This window comes from Manis javanica, chromosome 6 (assembly GCF_040802235.1).
Source record: "Manis javanica isolate MJ-LG chromosome 6, MJ_LKY, whole genome shotgun sequence".
Taxonomy (NCBI): Eukaryota; Metazoa; Chordata; class Mammalia; order Pholidota; family Manidae; genus Manis; species Manis javanica.
This window is the reverse complement of record NC_133161.1, coordinates 6,674,678-6,696,602: the sequence shown is the minus strand read 5'-3', so window position 1 is coordinate 6,696,602 and position 21,925 is coordinate 6,674,678. Positions and strand designations below refer to the sequence as shown.

The window sequence follows — 21,925 nt, the reverse complement described above, 5'->3', positions numbered from 1 at the left end:
ACAGATACACAACAAAAGGGACCAGGAAGAAACTGATACACAGGGAACACAAGGAAATGTTTTAAAAATTAATATTGTCAGACAAAGAAGCTTCTTATTACTGCAGTAAGTAGGAACAGGATGCTATGCAGAAGGAACGCATTTGGAATGGTAACTCAGATTTTAAAAAGAAAAGAAATACAGAAGTTTGGAGAACAGTTAAAAGTAAAAGGACAAGAAACTTTGGAGACTGAGGATAACACAGGAGGCCTAATATCTGACTGTTAGGAATTATAGAGAAAAAGAGATTTTTTAAATTTATAATACCTTTGTAGGGAGAGCATATAAAATAATTTCCCAGAACTGAAAATGCTAAATCTTTAGTACCCAAGATAATTAAAAAGAAAGGTGGATACCAGGAACAAAATCAGGAAGTTTATGCAGCAAGTATTAAGAGAGATCTAGAAACCTGTGGTTTGAATTTAAGAGAGGAGAATAAACTTCCCTGATTAATATTCCCTTTACGTCTAGAGAACAGCCCGTCTAAATTGGCACTAAAAGGCTTGGAAGCTATTATGATTGTTGCCAGAATTAAGACCATGGGTGTGGTGCGTGAAGCCCAGCCTTAAATTAGAGTACATACAGGACATACCAAAGCCCTAAGCCCTGTGTCCTTATGAAGAGGCACATTAAGGAAGATCACCGTATTTTAGCAGCCTCACATGTTAAAACAACTGGACTGCCCACTGTCTTACCTGATTAGCCTATTATACATAATTAGCCAGAGCACCACTATAGTAAATCTTAACAAAAGACGAAAGTTGTACCCAGGCATTTGCTCAGTAGTTTCATAAATCCTAGGTTTGTATCTTTGCATTTGATTTTAGATAATAAAGCATATATAATTGTCTTTGGTAGATGACATCAGAGGTTCACATGTTTTTATGTTGTGTTTTGAAGGTTGTTACATTTTGTTTAGTTTTTAACCTTTTGTTATAAAGAATGTCAAATATACAGAAAGCTTAAGAGAACTTTATAGTGAGGACCCATGTTCTACAACTGACATTTTACTGTCTGCTTAGTCACCACCTACCTATCTGTTCTGAATCCCTCCCATCCATCTTAATTGATACATTTCAGGGTAAGTTGTAGACACTAAATAGGCTTCTCCCTGAATACTTAGGCATGTACATCATTAGTTTGATACTTGCTCTATAGTTGACATTAGATAAATTTTGACTAGCACATTTGCCTGTGTAACCCAAGCCCTACCAGTATATAGAACATTATCATCCCCACAGAAAGTTCTGTCCTGCTTCCCAGTTAATCCTTGCCTCCACGAAGTCAACCACCATGGATTACTTTGACCTGTCCTTGAACTTCACCTAAGGGCAAATCTAGAGTATATACTCCTTCATGTAAGATGGCTTTAACTTTGGTTGTTTTTGACATTTATCCGTGTTATTTGCAAGTATCTGAAGTCTGTCCCTTTTTCTTGCTGAGTACTATTCTATTGTATGAATACCACAGTTTCTTTATTCATTCTTCTAATGATAGGTGGTCACCAGGACTGTTTCTAGTTTTGAGCTATAATGTATGAAACTACTATGAACATCTAAGTGCATATGCTTTTATGGACATAAAATTTTTATATTTCTTGGGTAAATATGTAGCAGTGGGATTGCTGGATTATATGGTAATAGTATTGACACTAATTCATGTTGGATATTGATTGGCTTTTTCCTTGTTTTGTATTTTGTAGTTTCTTGCCAGATATGGTTTATTGATATTTTCTCCCATTCTAAGGCTTACTATTCCTTTTCTTAATGATGTCATTGGGCAAGCAGGTGTTTTTTGTGATGAAACCTAATTTATTTTAATTTTCTTTTACATTTATTGCCTTTTGTGATCTATAAGGCACAAGATCTTGCCTAGATCACAAAGATCCTTTTTTATTTTTTCTCCCCAGAAAGCTTTATGGTTTGCACTTTCATAAATAGGTCTGTGATCCCTCTTGAGTTAACTTTGGTATATGGTGTGAGGTAGGGCTTAAAGTTAATTTTTACCTCCATGTGAATATCCCAAGTTCCTAGTATCATTTGTTGAAAAGACTTTTCCCCAAAAGATTACCTTAGTGCCTTTGCTAAAATTAAATGATAATGTAAGTCTGGTTCTACTTCTAGAATAGTTTCTTTGATCTGTATAGCCATCCTAAAGGAATGTCATATTATTAATTTGACTTATGTTTTATGAAATATTTTTGCATGTTCATATTGGATATTGATTGGCATTTTCCTTGTTTTGTATTTTGTAGTTTCTTGATTACTGTGGCATTATAAAAACTCTTGAAGTCAGTTGGTATGTCTTCCAGGTTTGCCCCCTGACCACCACCATTATTTTTACTATTCTAGGAGCTTTGCATTTTTCTATAAATTTTATATTCAGCTTGCCAATTTCTACTCTGAATTTCAATTGGGATTACATTGAACTTTTTAAAGTAATGATTTCATTGAAATATAATTCACAGGCTGTATAATTAATCCATTTAAAGTGTACATTTCTGTGATTTTTAGTATATTCACAGATATGTTCAACCATTACTACATTCAATTTTAGAACATTTTCATTATCTCAAAAAGAAGCCCTATACCCTTTAGCTATCACCCCATTACTTCTTCACCTACTACTAATCTTTCTGTCTCTGTAGCTTTGTCTCTTCTGAACATTTTACATAATCATGTAATATGTGGTCTTATTGACTGAATTGTATGTCCCCAAATTCATATGTTGAAGCCCTAAATCCAATTTTATAGTATTTGGAGATGGGTCCTTTGTGGGAATAATTAAGGTTAAATGAGGTCGTAAGGTGGGGTCTTAATCCTGTATGATTGGTGTCCTTTAAGAAGAGGAAGAGAACTTCTGAGCGCCCTCCAAGCATGAATAGAAGAAGGGCCATGTGAGGATTCAGGGAGGAGGCAGCCATCCTCGAGCAAGGAGGAGAGCTCTCCCCAGAAACCAACCATGATGGCACCTTGATCTTGTACTTCTAGCCTCCAGAACCGTAAGAAAATAAATTACTGTTTAAGCCACCGTCTGCTGTACTTTGTTGCAGCAGCCTAAGGAGACTAATACATGTGGTCTTTCATGACTGGCATCTTCAGTTTTTCATACTGTTTTCAAGCTTCATCCATATTGTATATATGTCGATATTTCATTTTTTTTGGCCAAATGATATTCCATTGGATGGGTACACATTTTGTTTATGCATTCATAAATTGATGGACACTTGGATTGTTTCCACCTCTTGTCTGTTATGAAATAGTACTGCTATAAACATCTGTGAACAAGTGTTTGTAGGGATATATGTTTTTATTCTCTTGGGTAGATATCTAGAAGTAGAATTTCTAGATCAGATGTATTAGCTCTGTGTTTAACCATTTGCATTAGTGTTTTCCAGCGTGGCTGTACTATTGTTCTTTCCTACCAGCAGGGTATGAGAGTTCCACTTTCTCCACATCTTGACTTTTTTATTCTAGCCTTCATAATGGGCATGAAATGTTACTTCATTTTAGTTTTTATTTGCATTTCCCCGATGACTAATGATGTGTCTGGCAAGTTTTATACCTTCCTTAGAGAAACATCTACTCAGATCCTTTGACCATTTTTTGACTGGGTTGTCTTTTTATAATTGAATTTTAGAGTTCTTTATTCAATATTCTAGATACAGATGCCTTATCAGGTAGATGATTTACAAATATTTTCTCCCATTCTGTGGGTTGTCTTTTCATTTTCTTGATTGTGTTCTTTGAAACACAAATTTTTAAAATTTGGATGAAGTCCAGTTCATTGATTTTTTTTTTTTCCTTTGTGGCTTTGCTTTCAGTGTCATATCTAAGAATCTTTTGCCAGATTCACGGTTGTGAAGATTTACTCTTTTATTTTCTTATAAGTAGTTTATAATTTTAACTCTTAAATTTAGGTCTTCAGTCCATTGTGAGTTAATTTTTGTATATGGTGTGAGGTAAGGGTCCAACTTCATTTGTTTGCATGTGGCTATCTAGTCCCAGCACCATTTGTTGAAAGACCATTTAACCCCCGTTGAATGGTCTTGGTACCTTTCTCAAAAATCACTTGTCCACAGACACCTGGGTTCATTTCTGGATTTTCAGTTCTGTTCCATTGATCTGTCTGTTTGTCCTGTGCCACTGACTTTAATAAAAGTCTTGGTGACTGCAGTTTTGTAGTAAGTTTTGAAATCATGAAGTATGAGTTCCCCAAATTTGTTTTTTTCAAGATGGTTTTGGGTCCCTTGCAATTCCATATGAATTTCAGAATAAGCTGTTCACTTCTTAAAAAGAAACTGGTTTCTGATAAGGACTGTACTGAATCTAGGTCAGTTTGGGGACTGCTACCATTGTAATAATATTGTCCTCCTACCTTGGAGGTGTGAATTTCTTGAAAGAATTTTTAGCTCCATTCCTCAAATTTTGGCTCATTATCATTTAGTTCAGCATTTTACCATTTTCTTTGTTATTTCTACTCTGATCCTTGGATTATATAGAAATGTGTTGCTTGGTTAGAAGTATTTAGAGTTTTCCATGGTAGCTCATTGTTACTGATTTCTAATACATTCTGGTCAGAGAAAAAACTCAGTGTGATTTCAGTCCTTTAAGTATTGAGGGCCATTTTATTGTCCTAGAAAGTGGCCTATTTGGTGAAAAGAACGTGGATTCATTCTGTGTAGACAGTGGCATGCTGGAGCAGAATCTTACCTGCTTGCGGGAGATGGTCTCTCCCAAACTTCCTGTTCAGTGTCATGCTGGCAACTTGAAATGGCTGTGGTGGGGGTATTATACTGTGGATATCCACAGAGGCTACAGATTGGGGCATTTTCCCCCCCTTTCTTTCAGAGAGCCAGTTTACCAGCATGCCACCAGGTGTAAATTAGGTGAAGGTGGTTCGTAGCATTGATAGTCAGCACTGATGGTCACCTGTGTCTTGATTCATTTTTTTTCTCTCTCTCCTTTGGTATAGTTGTTGAGAGAGGTATGTTAAAAATCTTATCCTATGATTGTGGAATCATCTCCTCCTTTAATTCTCTCAAGTTTTGCTTCATGTATTTTGAAGTTCTGTTATTAGAATATACAGTTATTATTATGTCTTTAATATATTGACCCTTTTGTTATGAAATGTCCCTCTTATCTCTTGTAATATTTCGTTTCTTTGAAGTCTGTTTTGCCTGATACTATTGTAGTCTCTTTAGCCTTCTTATGCTTAGTGTTTAAATGATGACCTTTTTCCATTCATTTACTTTCAACCTATTTGTGTCTTTATATTTAAAATATCTCTCTTGTAACAGCTTGTAAAATGGTCTTTCTATTTGTCCCTTCTGATCATCTCTACCTTTTGATTGCAGGTTTTAGTTTTTTAACATCTATTGTAAGTATTAATAGGTTGGTTTTAGGTCTACCGTTTTATTATTTTTTCCTGCCCTTTAAAAAAATTTCCTTGTTTTTGTTTTCCTCCCTTTTTTTATTATGGAAATACCCAACTTGAAATATTTTTAGAATTGCATTTTAATATATCTGTTGGTGTTTTAGCTATGTCTCTGGGGGGAGTGGTGTGTGTGTTTTCTCTAGGCATTACAGTGTATGTCAGTCTGGTGATGGAGCCAAAAGGTGTGGAGAAGAAAATAGTTTTAAATGCTTATATTAAAAAGAACAAAAGGATAGATTACAAAACTTAATTGAACAAAACAAGGATTTATAGAGAGCAAATGCAAAGAAAGAAGTAATTAAAAAGAAAAGAAATGAAGTAAAGATAACAGTAGTGAAAGTTAATAAATCCCAGCCAGACTTGTTCTTTAGCAGACTGATGAACAGTTTAGAGGTTTCTCAAAAAATTAAAAATAGAACTACCATAATCTAGCAGTTCCACTTCTGGGTGTTTATCCAAAGAAAACAAACACACTAATTCAAAAAGATACCCCTTCTCCAATGTTCATTGCGGCTTTATTTACAGTAGGCAAGATACGGAAGTAGGATAAGTGTCCAGAGATAGAGGAATGGATAAAGAGGTGATATATCTACAGTGGAATAATACTCAGCCATGAAAAATAATAGTCATTTATGACAACATGAGTGGACCTAGAAGGTATTACACTAAGTGAAATAAGACAGGTAGAAAGACAAATGCCATAGGATTTGACTCATGTGGAATCAAAAAAAACAACAGAACCAAGACTCATAGATATGGAAAACAATCTCATGATTGCCAGAGGGGATGGAGGGTAAAGGGTAGGCAAAATAGAGGAAGGGGAATGAAAGGCACAAACTTCCAGGTACAAAATAATATGATTTGCGGATACCATGTACAGCATAGGGAATATAATTAACATGTAATAACTATGGATGGTGACAAATGGTAGCTAGAGAAGAGATCACTTCGTAACATATATAAATACTGAATCACTATACTGTACACCTGAAACTAATATTGTATCTCAACTACACTTCAATTAAAAAGTATTTTAATTGAAAAAGGTTTTTATGAGACAAAACAGGCTGCTTCATATGCAAGGCTTTAGAGCAAACTCCAAGGTGTGCAATTAAATAAAAAGGCTAATAGACAAGTCTCTGGCAAAATTAATCATAAAAATTACTTTACATACAGGGACATTTAACAAAAGAGCAGACATTTTTTTTTAAAGAGAAACAACTGGGCAATATACTTGAAAGCCTTGTTGAAATGGACATTTTTCTTGAAGTAGCAGGACAGAAAAGATAGACCGTTCAATAAGTGATTTGTGAACCATTGGTTGTCTATGCAGAGAAATATACAATTAATTTTCTTCCTCATATTGTATACAGTTTTATTCAAGGCAGATTAGAAACCTCAATGTGAAAATCAGATTTAGAAGAAAATGAAGTAGAATTAGTGCTTTGGGAGAGAAGAGAATTTTCCTAAATGTTATCAAAGCACAAGCCATAAAAGAAAATATGGATAAATTTAATGATAAATTAATAATTTCTCTTTATACAGTGATATCCATAAAGAAAAGTTATGCCATAAGTTGTATGAAGAGAGTTGAAATATATATAATTGATAAAGGGTTTTCACAATAAATTAAAAACTGCAAGTCAAAAAGACATCTCAGTATTTTTCAGTCTGTAACAGAAACACGTGCTTCCTTTTTTTAAGGGTTGTGGGTTTTAGGGCAAAATCCACATACTGCAGAATGCATAGATCTAAGTGGATGTTTTGAATTCTTTTTAACACATGCAAACAATGTCCCTAATCACAATGCAGAAGTTTCCCTGGAATACCCATTGGTTCACCTTTCAAGGAAGTAAAAGAAAACACTCTCCTGATTTCTATCACCGTGGATTAATTTTGCCTGTTTCTAGAACTTCATGTAACTGGAACCATACATGTCTAGCTTTTTTTTCATTCAACATGTTTTTAAGAGTCATTCATGATATGTGTTACCAGTAGTTCATTTTTTAAATTTCTAAGTAGTATTCTGCTCTATAAATATACCACGATTGGTACAAGAAAACACCAAACTTTTCCAAAGTGGTTGTACCATTGTACACTACCATTGTTAATGTCTGACCAAACTCCGTTTGTTTAAAAAAAAAATTGTGAAAGCTATGACAGGCAATATACAAAAGAAAAAATGAAAAAAATAGACTTGTCAGGTACTTAGTCTCACTGTGATAAGAGAAATGCATATTAAAACAACAGTGGACCACAATACAGAGGTGTGGAAGACGTTGTAAGCAGTTAAAATGCATATGCTACTGGGGGCTGTCCAACTGCCTGTAGAGGAAATCTAGCATATGTAATTTAGTTCAAGCTGTGCCTCTTCAGTCACCTAGTAAGTAGTTCTGTACTGCAGCAAACTCAGGTATGCAAGGGCACATAAACTAGTACTCTATTCTTTGTAGCTTTGTTTGTAAATAGCAAAAATTAGACACTGTCAAGTGCTCATTAGCAAGGTCTATCAATAATGAATAAATTACTGTAAATCTGTATTGCACAGTACATGACATATAGCTGTAGCCATGTCAGATCTTAACAGAGACAAATGGCAGAAGCAAACGTACAGTGTTAGAATTAGTGTAATCTAAAAGTTGAAAGCATGCAAAATAATTTAATATATTGTTGTATAGTAAGATAGAAAAACATTTATACACCAAATCATGGGGATATTTGCTCCTAGGGAAAGAGGAGGGAGGAGTGGGATTAGGGAAGGAACATGTAGCATGTCAGTTACAATCAACTATTTTATTTCCTAAAAAGTTGAGGGGGATGGTAAGTGGAATGAGACAAACTTGGGAAAAGAGAAAAATCTGTCCAAACTAGCTCATGAGTTTGAGAGCTCATTGTTTATTATAACCTGGGATTCTCTGTGTGTTTGAAACACTTAATAAAATGACATGTTGGTTTAAAGCATGGCTCTTTGATTACTCCTGAAGTTGAGGATTTTTTTCAGGTTTTTGACAATTGAGGTACATTTCTTTTGAATTTTCTATTGGTATGCTTTGCCCAGGTTTCTATAAGGATTCATTCGTTCATTTTGTTTTTAATTACCTTAATTTATTAGAGAGAATGACTCTTTGTTACAGATATTTTTAGTAAAATATTTTCAGAATTTGAGATTAAGTACCGATAAAACTTAGATATTGATACGCTTAGAAAAGTCTTCTCCAGCCTGAGATCAGAAAATGTTCATGTGTATTTTCTTTGTGTTATGGTTTCAGTTTGTGTATTTTAATTCTTAATTGACTTTTAATATATTTTGGAATGTGGAATATTTTTTGGAATCACTTCCTGTCATAATCCCATTTATTAAATAATCTGTCTTTACCCACTGACTTGAAATATCTTTATATAGTAAATTTTTAAGGATGTCAGGTTTTTTGTTTTACTGATTTTTCTTTCTGTGTGAGTAGGTATCAGTTGTCTTAATATTAATTTTACCCAAATAATAACACATGCAGATAAACTGAAATAGATTATAACAAACAAAAAAGGAATGGTTCTCTGCCCTACAGTCCAGTCCCCTTTCCCCTTTCTCTTCATGCCCCATCCTCCCTGGCAGGCAGCTGCTGTAGAAATTGCTGTTCCTTCTGTCACTTACACACATCTCTATCTCAGCAGTGTACATGTACTGCTCTTTTGTGACTGATGGGGTTTTACACATCTGTGACTTCCTGTTGTAACAAGAGGACTTGGTGTCTTGCTGCCATGCCTTCTGTTTTTCCTTCATCCTCAAAGTGTAGCTTTGTTAAAATCCATTTATAAATAGTTTTAAAATAAAGTTTCAGTTATTTCAATACTTAAAATATATGCTTGTGGAAATCATTCTAGCTAAGCGTAGTAAAGGTAATAGGCTATGGGTATAGCCTTTTGTTTTCCTCGAAGGAGATAATTGCTTTTTTCATTTGCAACCTCTCCTTTGTATCAATTGCCAGTTCTTTTCATGTCTTCTAATGCACTCTCAGGACAGTTTTCCACACAGTCAGTCACATTAGATCTTCTAAAAGGTTCAGTGTTTTCTTGGAAGCCTTGGAATTTCATCCTGCTCCTCAGCTGGCTACTCCCCAGGCCTGCAGACAGGCCTGTGAAGGGGCTGGTGGACTTTTAGCTTTATTGTTGTGTGAATGGGAGCTTTTCCCCTCTCTGATTTGAACAGGTATTTGTTGATATATTGGAGATACATTGATACTGAAATATGAGAAAATATGTTTGTATTAGTCGCTGTTGATACTGATGATGCATTTTGATTTTGATATTGATGATACATTTTGATTTCCTTAACTTCTCTCCAAGTCATGTTTATAACTACTGCACGAGTGTTCACCAGTCAAACCAAGCGCGAGGGGCTGGCGTCCCTCCTTCTAAATCGAAAAAGGGACAGACACCTGGGGGGGCTCAGTTTGTTGGCTTGGAATTATACAAACGGCTTAAAGAATTTTTGAAGAATTACTTGACAAATCTTCTTAAGGTAAGGCATTTTACATGTATATACTGAGCATTAATGATAGAATATAAAGGAACAGCAGTGAAATAATGATTCTAACTTAAATGCATCTTTGACTGTCACTTGTTCATTGTTACTAGCATTGATGTGTGTGAAGGTGTTTTGCTGTTGCTCAGTCTTACCTGGTAGGTAGATGAAAACTTCTTCTTAAGTCCTATTCTGTTTTTCAGTTTGTTAAATTAGAAGTTTTTGATAACCTTACACCATAATAGTACTTAAGTTACTAACATTTTGCATTTGGTTGTGAGAAATTGATGAACCTTTTAACTTAAAGCATATAATTACAAATTCAGATTACTATTATTGTATTTGGAGCCCAATGTGCTGTTCTGTATTAAAATGTATAAATGATTGTAAGGTTTTGATAATCACATTTTTCCGTGTGATCCTGTGTTTTACACAAGGTCGTGTAGTGGATTTCAGTACTATCGTGCAATCGTGCCCTTGGCCAGGATGGGCTTCCCTACAAACATCCATTGCCTCTAGTGCGGGCTCTCCTGTTCTGAGCCTTTCACATGGGCAGCGATGGAGGTTTTTCCCTTCATCTTCTGCCTTTTTTCCCTCAGTCTCCATCCTCTGTAGCAAAGGCAGTGTGATGCCTTCTGTCCAGCCACAGGATGAGCCAGTGGCTCCTTCATCTGGTGCCACACATACTATCTATGAGAGTGAGTGAAGACGTCTATACATTCTACCCTGGGAAATTTGCTCTCTCTGTGTATGTATTTCAAAGAGTTATATAGATAATAGGCAAAAAAAATGCAGCATGCTCCAAAATTGTTTTTCTTAATATATTTTACAAGGTATTTGGAAACTTAAAACAGCATTTTAACAGATTATAGTCAATTGACCACAAATTGTGATGTAGATAGTATCAATTTCATGTTCCCTAAACAGTGTTTCTGATGTCTTGCTTTTTATTTTTATTCACAACACTTTGTAAAGTCAACAGTATAATTAATCTTTAGTATTAAAAGGAGGAAGAATACATTGTGTAAGTGCGTTCTGTTGTGTAAAAGTCCTGATACCTGTGCCATCAGTGACACTTTTAATTTTAAAAAGTCATATACTCTAATCCAGAATAATTAACTTTACATTTATGTTTGCTTTTTATTTGAATTTAAATAAACAAAAATTTGGTTGTATCAAGATATGATTTGGCTTTCACAAGGCTTGTTGGTTCATGCTTGTGCCACATGTTTATGGAGCTTCAGTTCTTCTGTGACTTCCGCTGTTGAGGACAGTGTGGTCGCCTGCCCAGGTCGCCCCAAGCCCCCCTCCCAGCTTCACCTGTAGTGCTTTTCTGCTGCAGCACATTTCAGTGCCACTGCCATTTAATGCTCAGTGTTTAAAGGGTAAGATTTGCTTTAATACCTAAGAAAAAATTTCAAGTTACTTTCCTTCAAATGAAAATTTGTGGTTTAAGTTGTGGAAATCTCAGTAAAAGTAATTTGGGTAAAATGCACATCTTCCTTCTGAGGTCTTGTTAAAGAAGAAATACTGTACCATTATACTTTCTTTCTTTTCACAAAACTGCAACAGATTACCACAAAAGGCTATACATTTTTATAGTTTTTTATTTAATGGAGGAAGAAGATGCATTAAAAAATGGAACAGTAGTAAAAGATCACGGCATGAGAAGTGAGGAGGAAACCTCCTCCCCAAACCACATAGAACAGGAAAATGCAGCAAATATAACTAATCTTGAAAGAGCAACTGGAAAGAAGACTGTGACAGACTGCGACAGACATCTGGGGAAAAGAGAAGACCTCATGGAAAAGGGTAAAGTAGCAAAGCCACAGTCCAGTGGGACTCAAACCCTCACACCACCCCAGCTCACCAGCGACAGGAAAAGAAACAGAGCGGGGAAGGAGTAGAAACCCAGGACTGCTAAACACCCACCCCTGGAGATCTGCTCCAGGAGCATGAACCCACATTACATGGTGCTCTGGAGATTAGAGAGGTTGGAAAGCAAAGACAGTCAGAGTACTTGGAGAGACTGAGATTCCAGCCACTTGTGAAGAGCAGGTACCCACAACAAGCTGCTCCAGGACAAAAGAAAGGGGCAGGTTGAAAGACTTCCCAACAGCGAGAGGAGCACTAAAGGGGCAAGGATTACACATTGCTTCCTGCTCAGGAGAAAGGACAGGTGGACAAAATTGTCCCAGCACAGTCAGCCAGTAAGTTGGAAACTTTTAGGAGCCTCACGCTCTCCATCCCCCAGTGGGTGACGCAAATCTGAGCCCCTCCCCACTCCCACTGCAATACGCAGCCAGCTACTCCTTCCTCTTGGCTGGCACCAGTTCGCAAGCCAGCTGCCCCCACCATTGTGCCAGGACAACTGGAGGGCAGCCCCATTCTACAGCAGCTATAGGGGCATAATGCAGAGGCTTCCCCCTGTGCACTCAGCCCATTGGTCCTGACAGTGGAGGCAGGCAATGCATCAGGGAAGCAGGAAAGAGCTTTTGCCTCCCAGCAGGCACCAAAACCACTTGCCTGTGACCCCTGCCATTGCTCCAGGTGCTGGGCACCTCCAGAGAATAGACCTTCTGGGCACTAGAGAGTGTCGCCTACACAAAGTCATTATTCCATAGTAATCATTAGAACTATAAAAGAGCAAAAGAATCTCGTACAAACCAAAATCCCTCAAACACCAGAAAGAGGGCTAAGTGAAACAAATCACCAATCTTCTTGATAAAGATTTCAAAATAAAAATTACAAACATGCTCACAGAGCTACAGAAAAATATTCAAGACCTCAGGGAGGACTTCAAGAAAGATACAGAAACTTTGAAAAATGCAGTATCAGAAATGAAACATACAATGGAGGAATTTAAAAGCAGATTAGATGAGGTAGAGGAGATGGCAAATGAAACAAACTAGGGAACAGGAATATAAAGAAGCTGAGGCACAGAGAAAAAATGATCTCTACGAATGAAAGAACAATTAGAGAACTATGCAACCAATCCAAATGGAACAATATTCACATTGTAGGGGTATCAGAAGAAGAGAGAGAGAAAAAGGGATAGAAAATCTCTTTGAGGAAATAATTGCTGAAAACTTCCCCAGTCTGGGGAAGGAAATAGTCTCTCAGGCCATGAAAGTGCACAGATCTCCCAACACAAGGGACCCAAGAGAGACAACACCAATACATATAATAATTAAAATGGCAGATCAAGGACAAGGACAGAGTATTAAAAGCAGCCAGAGAGAGAAAAGGTATCACATACATATACAGGAAAACCCATCAGGTTATCAGACATCTCAGCAGAAACTTTACAGGCCAGAAGGGACTGGCATGATATATTTAATGCATTGAAACAGAAGGGCCTCAAACCAAGAATACTCTATTCGGAAAGATTATCACTTAAATTTGAAGAAGGGATTGAACAATTTCGAGATAAGCAAAAGTTGAAAGAATTTACCTCCCACACACCACCTCTACAGTGTATTTTGGAGGGAATGCTCTAGATGGAAGGGCTCCTAGGGCTAAATAGCAGTCACCAGAGAAAATAAAACCACAGTAAAGGAAGTATACCAATTAATTACTAAGAAAATGCAAATTTAAATCCAACTACCCACAAAGTCAGTCAAGGGATACACAAAGAGTGAAGAATATGACACTTGATATATAAAGAGCGGAGGGGGAAAAAAAAGAAGGGAGGAAAGAAAGAACCTTTAGATTGTGTTCGAAATAGCATGATAAGCAAGTTAAGTTGGACTGTTAGATAGTAAAGAAGCTGCCCTTGAACATTTGGTAACCATGGGTCTAAAGCCTGCAATGGCAATAAGTACATATCAATAATCACCCTAAATGTAAATGAAGGCACCAATCAAAAGACATAGAGTTACAGAATGGATAAAAACAAGACCCATCTATATGCTGCCAACAAGAGACTCATTTCAAACCAAAAAACATAAACACACTAAAAGTGAAGGGATGGAAAAAGATATGCAAATAATAGGGAGAAAAAATCAGGAGCTGTAGTACTTATATCAGAAAAAATAGACTTCAAAACAATGACAATAACAAGAGATAAAAAAAGATGTAATAATAAAAGGCTGAGTCCAACAACAGGATATGACCATTAAAATATCTATGCACCCAGCCTAGGAGCACACAAATATGTGAAACAAATGCTAACAGAATTGAAGGGGGAAATAGAATGCAATACATTCATTTTAGGAGACTTCAACAAACCACTCACTCCAAAGGACAGATCCACCAAAGAGAAAATGATTAAGGAGACAGAGGTAATGAACAACACATTAGAACAGACGGCCCTCACAGACATCCACAAAACACTCTACCCAAAAGCTGCAGAATACATTCTTCTCAAGTGCACATGGTACATTTTCAAGAATAGGTCACATACTACGCCACAAAAAGAGCATCAGTAAACTCAGAAAGATTGAAATTGTACCAAAGAGCTTCTCAGACCACAAAGGTATGAAACTAGAAATAAATTGTGCAAAGAAAACAAAAAAGCCCACAAACACAAGGGGACTTAACATGCTCCTGAATAATCAAAGGATCAATGACCAAATAAAAACAGATATCAAGCAGTATATGGAGACAAATGAAAACAGTAACACCACAAAATGTGCGGAACACAGTGAAGGCTGTTCTAAGAGTGAAGTATATTGCAATACAGGCTTACCTCAAGAAAAATAATCCCAAATGAACAATAATTAAATTCACAATTAATGAACCAAAAAAAGAAGAACAAATAAGGCCCAAAGTCAGTAGAAGGAGGGACATAATAAAGATCAGGGTAGAAATACAATCAAGAATAAAACTATAGAAGCAATGAAACCAGGAGCTGGTTCTTCGAAAAAATAAACAAAATAGATAAACCCATAGCCAGACTTATCAAGAGAAAATAAGTGTACATAACATAAACAGAATCAGAAATAAGAAAGGAAAAATCATTAAAGACACCACAGAAATAAAAAGAATTATTTTAAAATAGTATGAAAAATAACACGTTAACTAATTGGATGACCTAGAAGAAATTGACAACTTTCTAGAAAAATACAACCATCCAAGACTGTCTCAGTAGGAAACAAAATCTGAACAGACCAGTTACCAGCAAGGAAATTGAATTGATAATCAAATCTCCCTAAGAACAAAAATCCTGGACCAGAAGCCTTCACTGCTGAATTTTCTCAGACATCTGAAGACCCAAACCCATCTTCCTTAAAGTTTTCCAGAAAATAGGAGAGGTGGGAATAGCTCCAAACTCATTGTATGAGGCCAGCATCACTCTAATACCAAAACCAAAGACACCACAAAAAAAGAAAATTGCAGACCAATGTTCCTGATGAACATAGATGCAAAAATACTCAACAGAACATTAGCAAATCGAATTTAAAAATACATCAAAAAGATCATCCATGATGAGCAAGTGGAATTTATTTCAGAGATGCAAGGATGGTACAATATTCGAAAATCCATCAACATCGTATACCACATCAACAAAAAGGATAACAATTACATGATCATCTCCATAGATGCCAAAAAAGCATTTGACAAAACTCGACACCCATTCGTGATTAAAAACTCTCAACAAAATAGGTGTAGAGGACAAGTACCTCAACATAATAAAGGCCATATATGACAAACCCACAGCCAATATCATACTTAACAGTGAGAAGCAGAAAGCTTTTCCTCTGAGATCGGAAACAAGACAAGACAAGGATGCCCACTCTCCCTGCTTTTATTCAACATAGTACTGGAGGTCCTAGCCACAGCAATTAGACAACACAAAGAAAGAAAAGGCATCCAGATTGGTAAGGAAGAAGTCAAACTGTCACTGTTTGCAGATGACATGATATTATACATAAAAAACCCTAAAGAAGCCACTCAAAAACTACTAGAACTAATATCTGAATTAAGCAAAGCTGTAGGATACAAAATTAATACACAGAAATCTGTTGCATTCCTATACACTAACAATGACCTGGCAGAAAGAGAAATCAGGAGAACAATTCCATTCACAATTGCATCAAAAAGAATAAAATACCTAGGAATAAACCTAATGAAAGAAGTGAAAGACCTACACCCTGAAACCTACAAGACACTCGAGAGAAATTAGAGGACACTAATAAATGGAAATTCATCCCATGCTCTTGGGTAGTGAGAATTAATATTGTCAAAATGGCCATCCTACCTAAAGCAATCTAGAGATTCAATGCAATCTCCATCAAAATATTGACAGCATTCTTCAATAAACTAGAATAGTTCTAAAATTCATATGGAACCACAAAAGATCCCGAATAGCCAAAGCAATCCTGAGAAGGAAGAATACAGCTGGGTGGATTATGCTCCCCTGACTTCAAGCTCTACTACAAAGCCACCATAATCAAGATAATTTGGTACTGATACAAGAACAGACCCATTGATCAATGGAACAGTATAGAGAGTCCAGATATAAACCCAAGCATATATGTTCAGTTAATATACGATAAATGAGCCATGGACATACAATGGGAAACGACAGTCTCTTCAACAACTGGTGTAGGTAAAACTGGACAGCTACATGTAAGGTAAACTGGATTATTGTCTAACTCCATACAGAAAAGTAAACTCAAAATGGATCAAAGACCTAAATGTAAGTCATGAAACCATAAAACTTCTATAAGAAAACATAGGCAAAAATCCCGTGAATATAAAAATGAGCAACTTTTTCCTGAACACATTTCCTCAGGCAAGGGAAACAAAAGCAAAAATGAACAAATGGGACTGCATCAAACTAAAAAGCTTCTGTACAGCAAAAGGACACCATCAGTAGGACAAAAAGCCATCTTGCAATATGGGAGAATATATTCATAAATGACATACCCAATAAAGGGTTAACATCCAAAATACATAAAGAACTCACGCACTTCAACACCCACAAAGCAAACAACCCTGTTAAATTAAAAAATGGGCGGAAGATATGAACAGACACTTCTCCAAAGAAGAAATTCAGATGTCCAACAGGCACATGAAAAGATGCTCCACATCGCTAATCATCAGTAAAATGCAAATTAAAACCACAATGAGATATCACTTCACCTCACACCAGTTATGATGGCCAACATCCAAAAGACAAGGAACAACAAATGCTGATGAAGGAGACACCCTTCTACTTTGTTTTTGGGAATGTAAATTAGTTCAACCATTGTGGAAAGCAATATTGAGGTTCCTCAAAAAACTAGAAATAGAAATGCCATTTACCCAGGAATTCCACTCCTAGGAATTTACCCCCCAAAAAAAGATCCCAGATTCAGAAACACGTATGCACCCCTATGTTTATTGCAGCACTATTTACAGTAGCCAAGATATGGAAGCAACCTAGGTGTCCATTAGTAGATGAATGGATAAAGAAGGTGTGGTACATATACACAGTGGAATACTATTCAGCCATAAGAAAAAAACAGATCTTACCATTTGCAGCACCAAGCCTGGAATTAGAGGGTGTTATGCTCATTGAAATAAGCCAGGCAGAGAAAGACATATCATATGAGCAAAACAGCAGTAAACTCATAGACACTGAGTAGTGACCGGTGGTTACCATGTGGGAGGGGTGGAGAGGATGGTTGGGGTGGGTGGGGGAGATAAGGAGGCAGAAAAATCTGTCAAAAGTTGGTCATGGGAATGGAAGTGCAATATGGGGAATATAGTCAGTGATTCTGTTAACATCTTTCTATGTTGACAGATAGGAACTGCACTAGTCAGGGTGAGGATTTAATATAACTGTTCAGTCACTCTATTGTATACTTGAAACGAATGTAATATTGCATATCAACCATACTTCAATTAAAAATAAAGAAATAATTTTAAAGTGCTTGAAAAAAACAAAAGAAAAAAGGAATGTTAAGTCCTCTAAGGCCAGCATTAACACTGCATTATCTTGGATTTTAAATCTGTAAACACACACTAGAGCAAGCTGGGAGCTGGGTATTCAACTTCCTGGTGACATTCATAGCTTTGCTTTTTATCTCGGAGATGTGTTGATACTTTCAGTGCCTTCCTGAAGAGAAGAAAAACTGATTAAACAAAAAGCAATAGTATTGACCCAAGGTATAAATTATTAAAGTACATTTTAATTAAATTTTTAACAGGAAATATCAAATTGGGGTGATTTTTGAGACAAATTGTTCTGTTAGTAGAAAGTAATTACCTCATTCTAAAAGCTAAGGGTGTTTTTATGAGTGTATATGCATAATTAATACCATGAAAAACCCCAGTTTGAGATGAAAGAATTTTTTTTAATTCTCTTTAACCTAATCCTCATAAGCTATATTCTTGTGAGAATTTGTATCAATGAGCATGTTTTGTGTATAGAATAATTTAAAAACCTCATCTGAAACCATATACATTAGTGCATTTTAATGCAGGCTTTAGTTAAATTTTAATCTATCATGTGACAAATTAGTCATCTTAAAGCTTTAGTTAACTTGTTTTTAGGATGGAGAAGATTTGATGGATGAGAGTGTCCTGAAGTTCTACACTCAACAATGGGAAGATTATCGATTTTCAAGCAAAGTGCTGAATGGAATTTGTGCCTACCTCAATAGACACTGGGTTCGCCGTGAATGTGATGAAGGACGAAAAGGAATATACGAAATCTATTCTGTAAGTTTTTTTTTTTAACACCTTTGAGTTGTGTGTTTTCTTAATGATATATTGTCCCTTTGTTAGGGGGCATTGTGTATTTTCCTCTGTTCTTGTTCCCGCTGCAACAAAGAATTAAAGGGCAGAGACGCAGTAGTGAAGCATAGTAAAAGTTTTATTTAAAATTACTTCAAGAGAGAAAAAATACAGGTGACCTCCAGGAGGAGAGACGCTCTGAAAGGTTTAAGAGGGAAAGTTTAAAGTTAAAAGGTTACACACTTAGAATATGCAGGCGACCTCAGAGAGGTTGGGAGATCCCCCTTTCAAGGAATGTGACAAAGGGCTGGGGGTGTGGACTTGTTAAGTGGACCCCGAATATTTTAAATTAACACAAAAAATTTACTGATCTGATTTCTCCCTGAGATACTGGCTTGTTGGTCTGGGAGCATATCAAACAAGACCACCTGCCCTGACCCCCAAGGTGGGCTGAGTTATTGTCTGTTTGCTAAAGAGTAAGTTAAGAATCTTACTTCCTGGGTATTAAAATGCACTCTTATCTTTAAGATGGAATCCTTCCTGCCTTTTACTATGTTGTTTACGGCTGGGCCTGCAGCTAAATTAGTTGCCCAGGTTGCAAATTACTTGATTAGGGCGGTAGGAGGAAAAACAGCATATAGGTGAAGTTAAAATAAGCTGGGCCTGCATAATTAACACAATGAAGACATGGGCTCTGCTGAGGTACCCTCCTTTATCTGGGGAATATTCAAACATTTCAGGCCAAGTTGCTCCTGGCCTTTTGAGCTTTAACTGATTAACTCATTAACTCTGTGAGTCTTTTCTGGGTCTCTAGTTTTAACTGGTTAACTTTTTGAGTCCTTTCTGGTGGGCTTTACTGGCCTTTGTTCATTCTTTACCCTACTCATGTCTATTTTGCTGCCTAACACCTTCAGTAAGGAGATTTAGGCAAATATTAAGCTATTTTCACAATACATCATAGGCTAATGTCCTTTTTTTGAGTTTATCAGTTAAGGACCCTTAAATGTTGTGGCAAAAAAGGAGAGCAATGAGTGAATTGGAGTTCTAAAATATAGCCTGCTCACTTCTGCATTGTTAAAAGGTTCTTCTCCAATTATCTGACCAACCATCAGGTTTCTTCCCCCGGGTTTTTAGCACTGAGTCCCACATCCTGGCGGGGTTGGGTAAATCAAGCCTCTTTTACCTGACAACTCAAGCCTCACTGATGGGCCCTTTTCTGGGAAATGCTTCAGGGAGAAACTGATGTGAAATGCCATTCTATCCTCTCACTTTACAATGTAATATGATATTTATGGTGTAATATGATTAAGTAGGAGATTTACAGAGTTCTAAATTGAAGGAGTTTTAATTGCATGAAAATAGATTTTGAAAAGGCAAGATCTGAATTGTTAAATCACCTTCATTAATGTTTCTTCAGTGGAGAAAGCTTTTAACAGTCCCATTGGTTTGCCAAGTATGGTCCCCAAACGTGCAGTGGCGCCGCCACCTGGGGACTTGGTAGGAATGCTGACCATTGGGCCTCAGCCTAGGTATACTCAGAAACTGGAGATGGGGCCCAGCCATCTTGTAGCAAGCCCTCCGGGTGGTTCTGATTCACAGTCAAGTTTAAGTACCAATGTTTAAAGTAGTTACTGAGAATGCCAGGTTGTCTGTAACTCTGGGGAAAGGCAATCCCGGGGCAAAACACCTAGCTGAAACTGAAATCAGTCAAAGGGAGAAATAAAGTTTAAAACCTGTTTATTGCTTACAAAAAGCCATCCGGAGTCCGTCTCTCTCCTGCTGAGGCAGAAGCGAGCGAATCCTCCTCCCACCCTTTCAGGTTCAGATAAGTCCTTGGTTGCCCCGGTAATTACCCATTGATATGGAGATGCTACTCTCTCCACCCCTTGGAAACGCCTGTTGATGATGGAGACGCACTAAAGCCAGGCGAGAGATTCTGGAAATACTGCTGTTTAACCCACACTGTCTGTCTGTCCATAATGGGCTATGACATACACGGACTGGTTCACCCTTTTTAACCAGTGGTGGTAAAAACGTCAAGTTCTGCCTAATGACATTATCTCCATATCCAAAAATATGGATATATGAGCATTATTTTGTTGCTTTGCTTTTAAGTTAAAAGAAAACATAATGTATTGTAGATGCATGACAAATTTTGGTAATTTATTATAGCTCAGTTTCTATATCAAACTATTATTGCTTCATAATGGTACTTTGTTATATAGTGTCAACGAAACTTTCTAAGTTTAGTGCTTGATTTGAGCCTTTTGTACTTCATTATACTTACAGATGCTTTCTTGAGAATGAAAGTTGTCAGTAGAGGAATCAGCATTTTGATTGATTGCCTCTTGGAAGTCTGCTTGACCTAAAACACTACTTGTACCCTATAATTACATCACAGATTCCAAGAAATAATTCCGTTTTTAAACTTTTTGTGTACTAAATATTAATAACAGTTAAAGAAAATGTAAAAAAATGCAAGTGTACTTCATATAGTTTGTTTTTCAGGATTTGACTGCTTTTATTTTTTTATTTACTTTCTGCATCCTTAAATGATGTAGATAATGTTTGGAAATACAACGTGCAGCCATGAATTTTAGCAAAGGCCTGCTAATGCGCTCTCCAGTGAAACCATTCTTAGCACAGTGGTCTCTCACTGTGTCTTCCAGAATTTCCAGAAGATAGGGATCCTTTGTCACAAAAGAGGAAGTTTTTCCCTAAAAATTCTTTTTTCCTTTTTAATTATAAAAAGTCACTGGCTTACTTTCAAGTCAGTCAGAGGATATAATGAATTAGTCTCATTATATTAATTAGTGAAGGTGATCAGCAAGACTTTCCGTCGACCTGTCCCTCTGAGCGACTCTGGTCATTCTTTGGTCCTGTGCCCTTGTCGTGCCGTCCTGTGCCCTTGTCGTGCCTGGCTCTTCCTCCTCCTCTTCAAAGTGACAAATTATCCAGAGTCAAATCAGGCCTAATTTGAACTTTTTTCCAGACATTGTTTCTGAATCATTTCTGAATGTATGGCGTATGTGTACATGCTCACGGCCACGACATTGCCTTTTCCCTGCTGCCTCGCTCCCGCTTCACAGACTGAGGACTAGAAGGAGAGCAGCAGAATTTGCAAAGGGGGAAGTCATTTGCCAAATAATCCCCCAGGGGTTGCACTTCTTCTGAAAAAAGAGGCTCTTCCCTCCCAGCATCTTTTTTTTTTTTCCGATACCCCAGATATCAGTTTCTAATTCTGAAATCTTATTTTTTATTCTA

The 21,925-nt window shown here is 36.7% G+C and overlaps 1 protein-coding gene across 4 annotated transcripts in view; it reads left to right on the top strand.

Annotated features, from left to right (window-relative positions):
• CUL1 (cullin 1) overlaps nt 1-21,925 on the top strand; it is a 114,002-nt gene that overhangs the window by 52,317 nt on the left and 39,760 nt on the right. For all 4 annotated transcript variants that reach the window (XM_073238281.1, XM_036999194.2, XM_036999193.2 and 1 more), the window contains 2 exons: nt 9,817-9,991; nt 18,479-18,646. In XM_073238281.1, the coding sequence (XP_073094382.1) occupies nt 9,817-9,991; nt 18,479-18,646 (343 nt within the window). The remainder of the gene's footprint in view (nt 1-9,816; nt 9,992-18,478; nt 18,647-21,925) is intronic.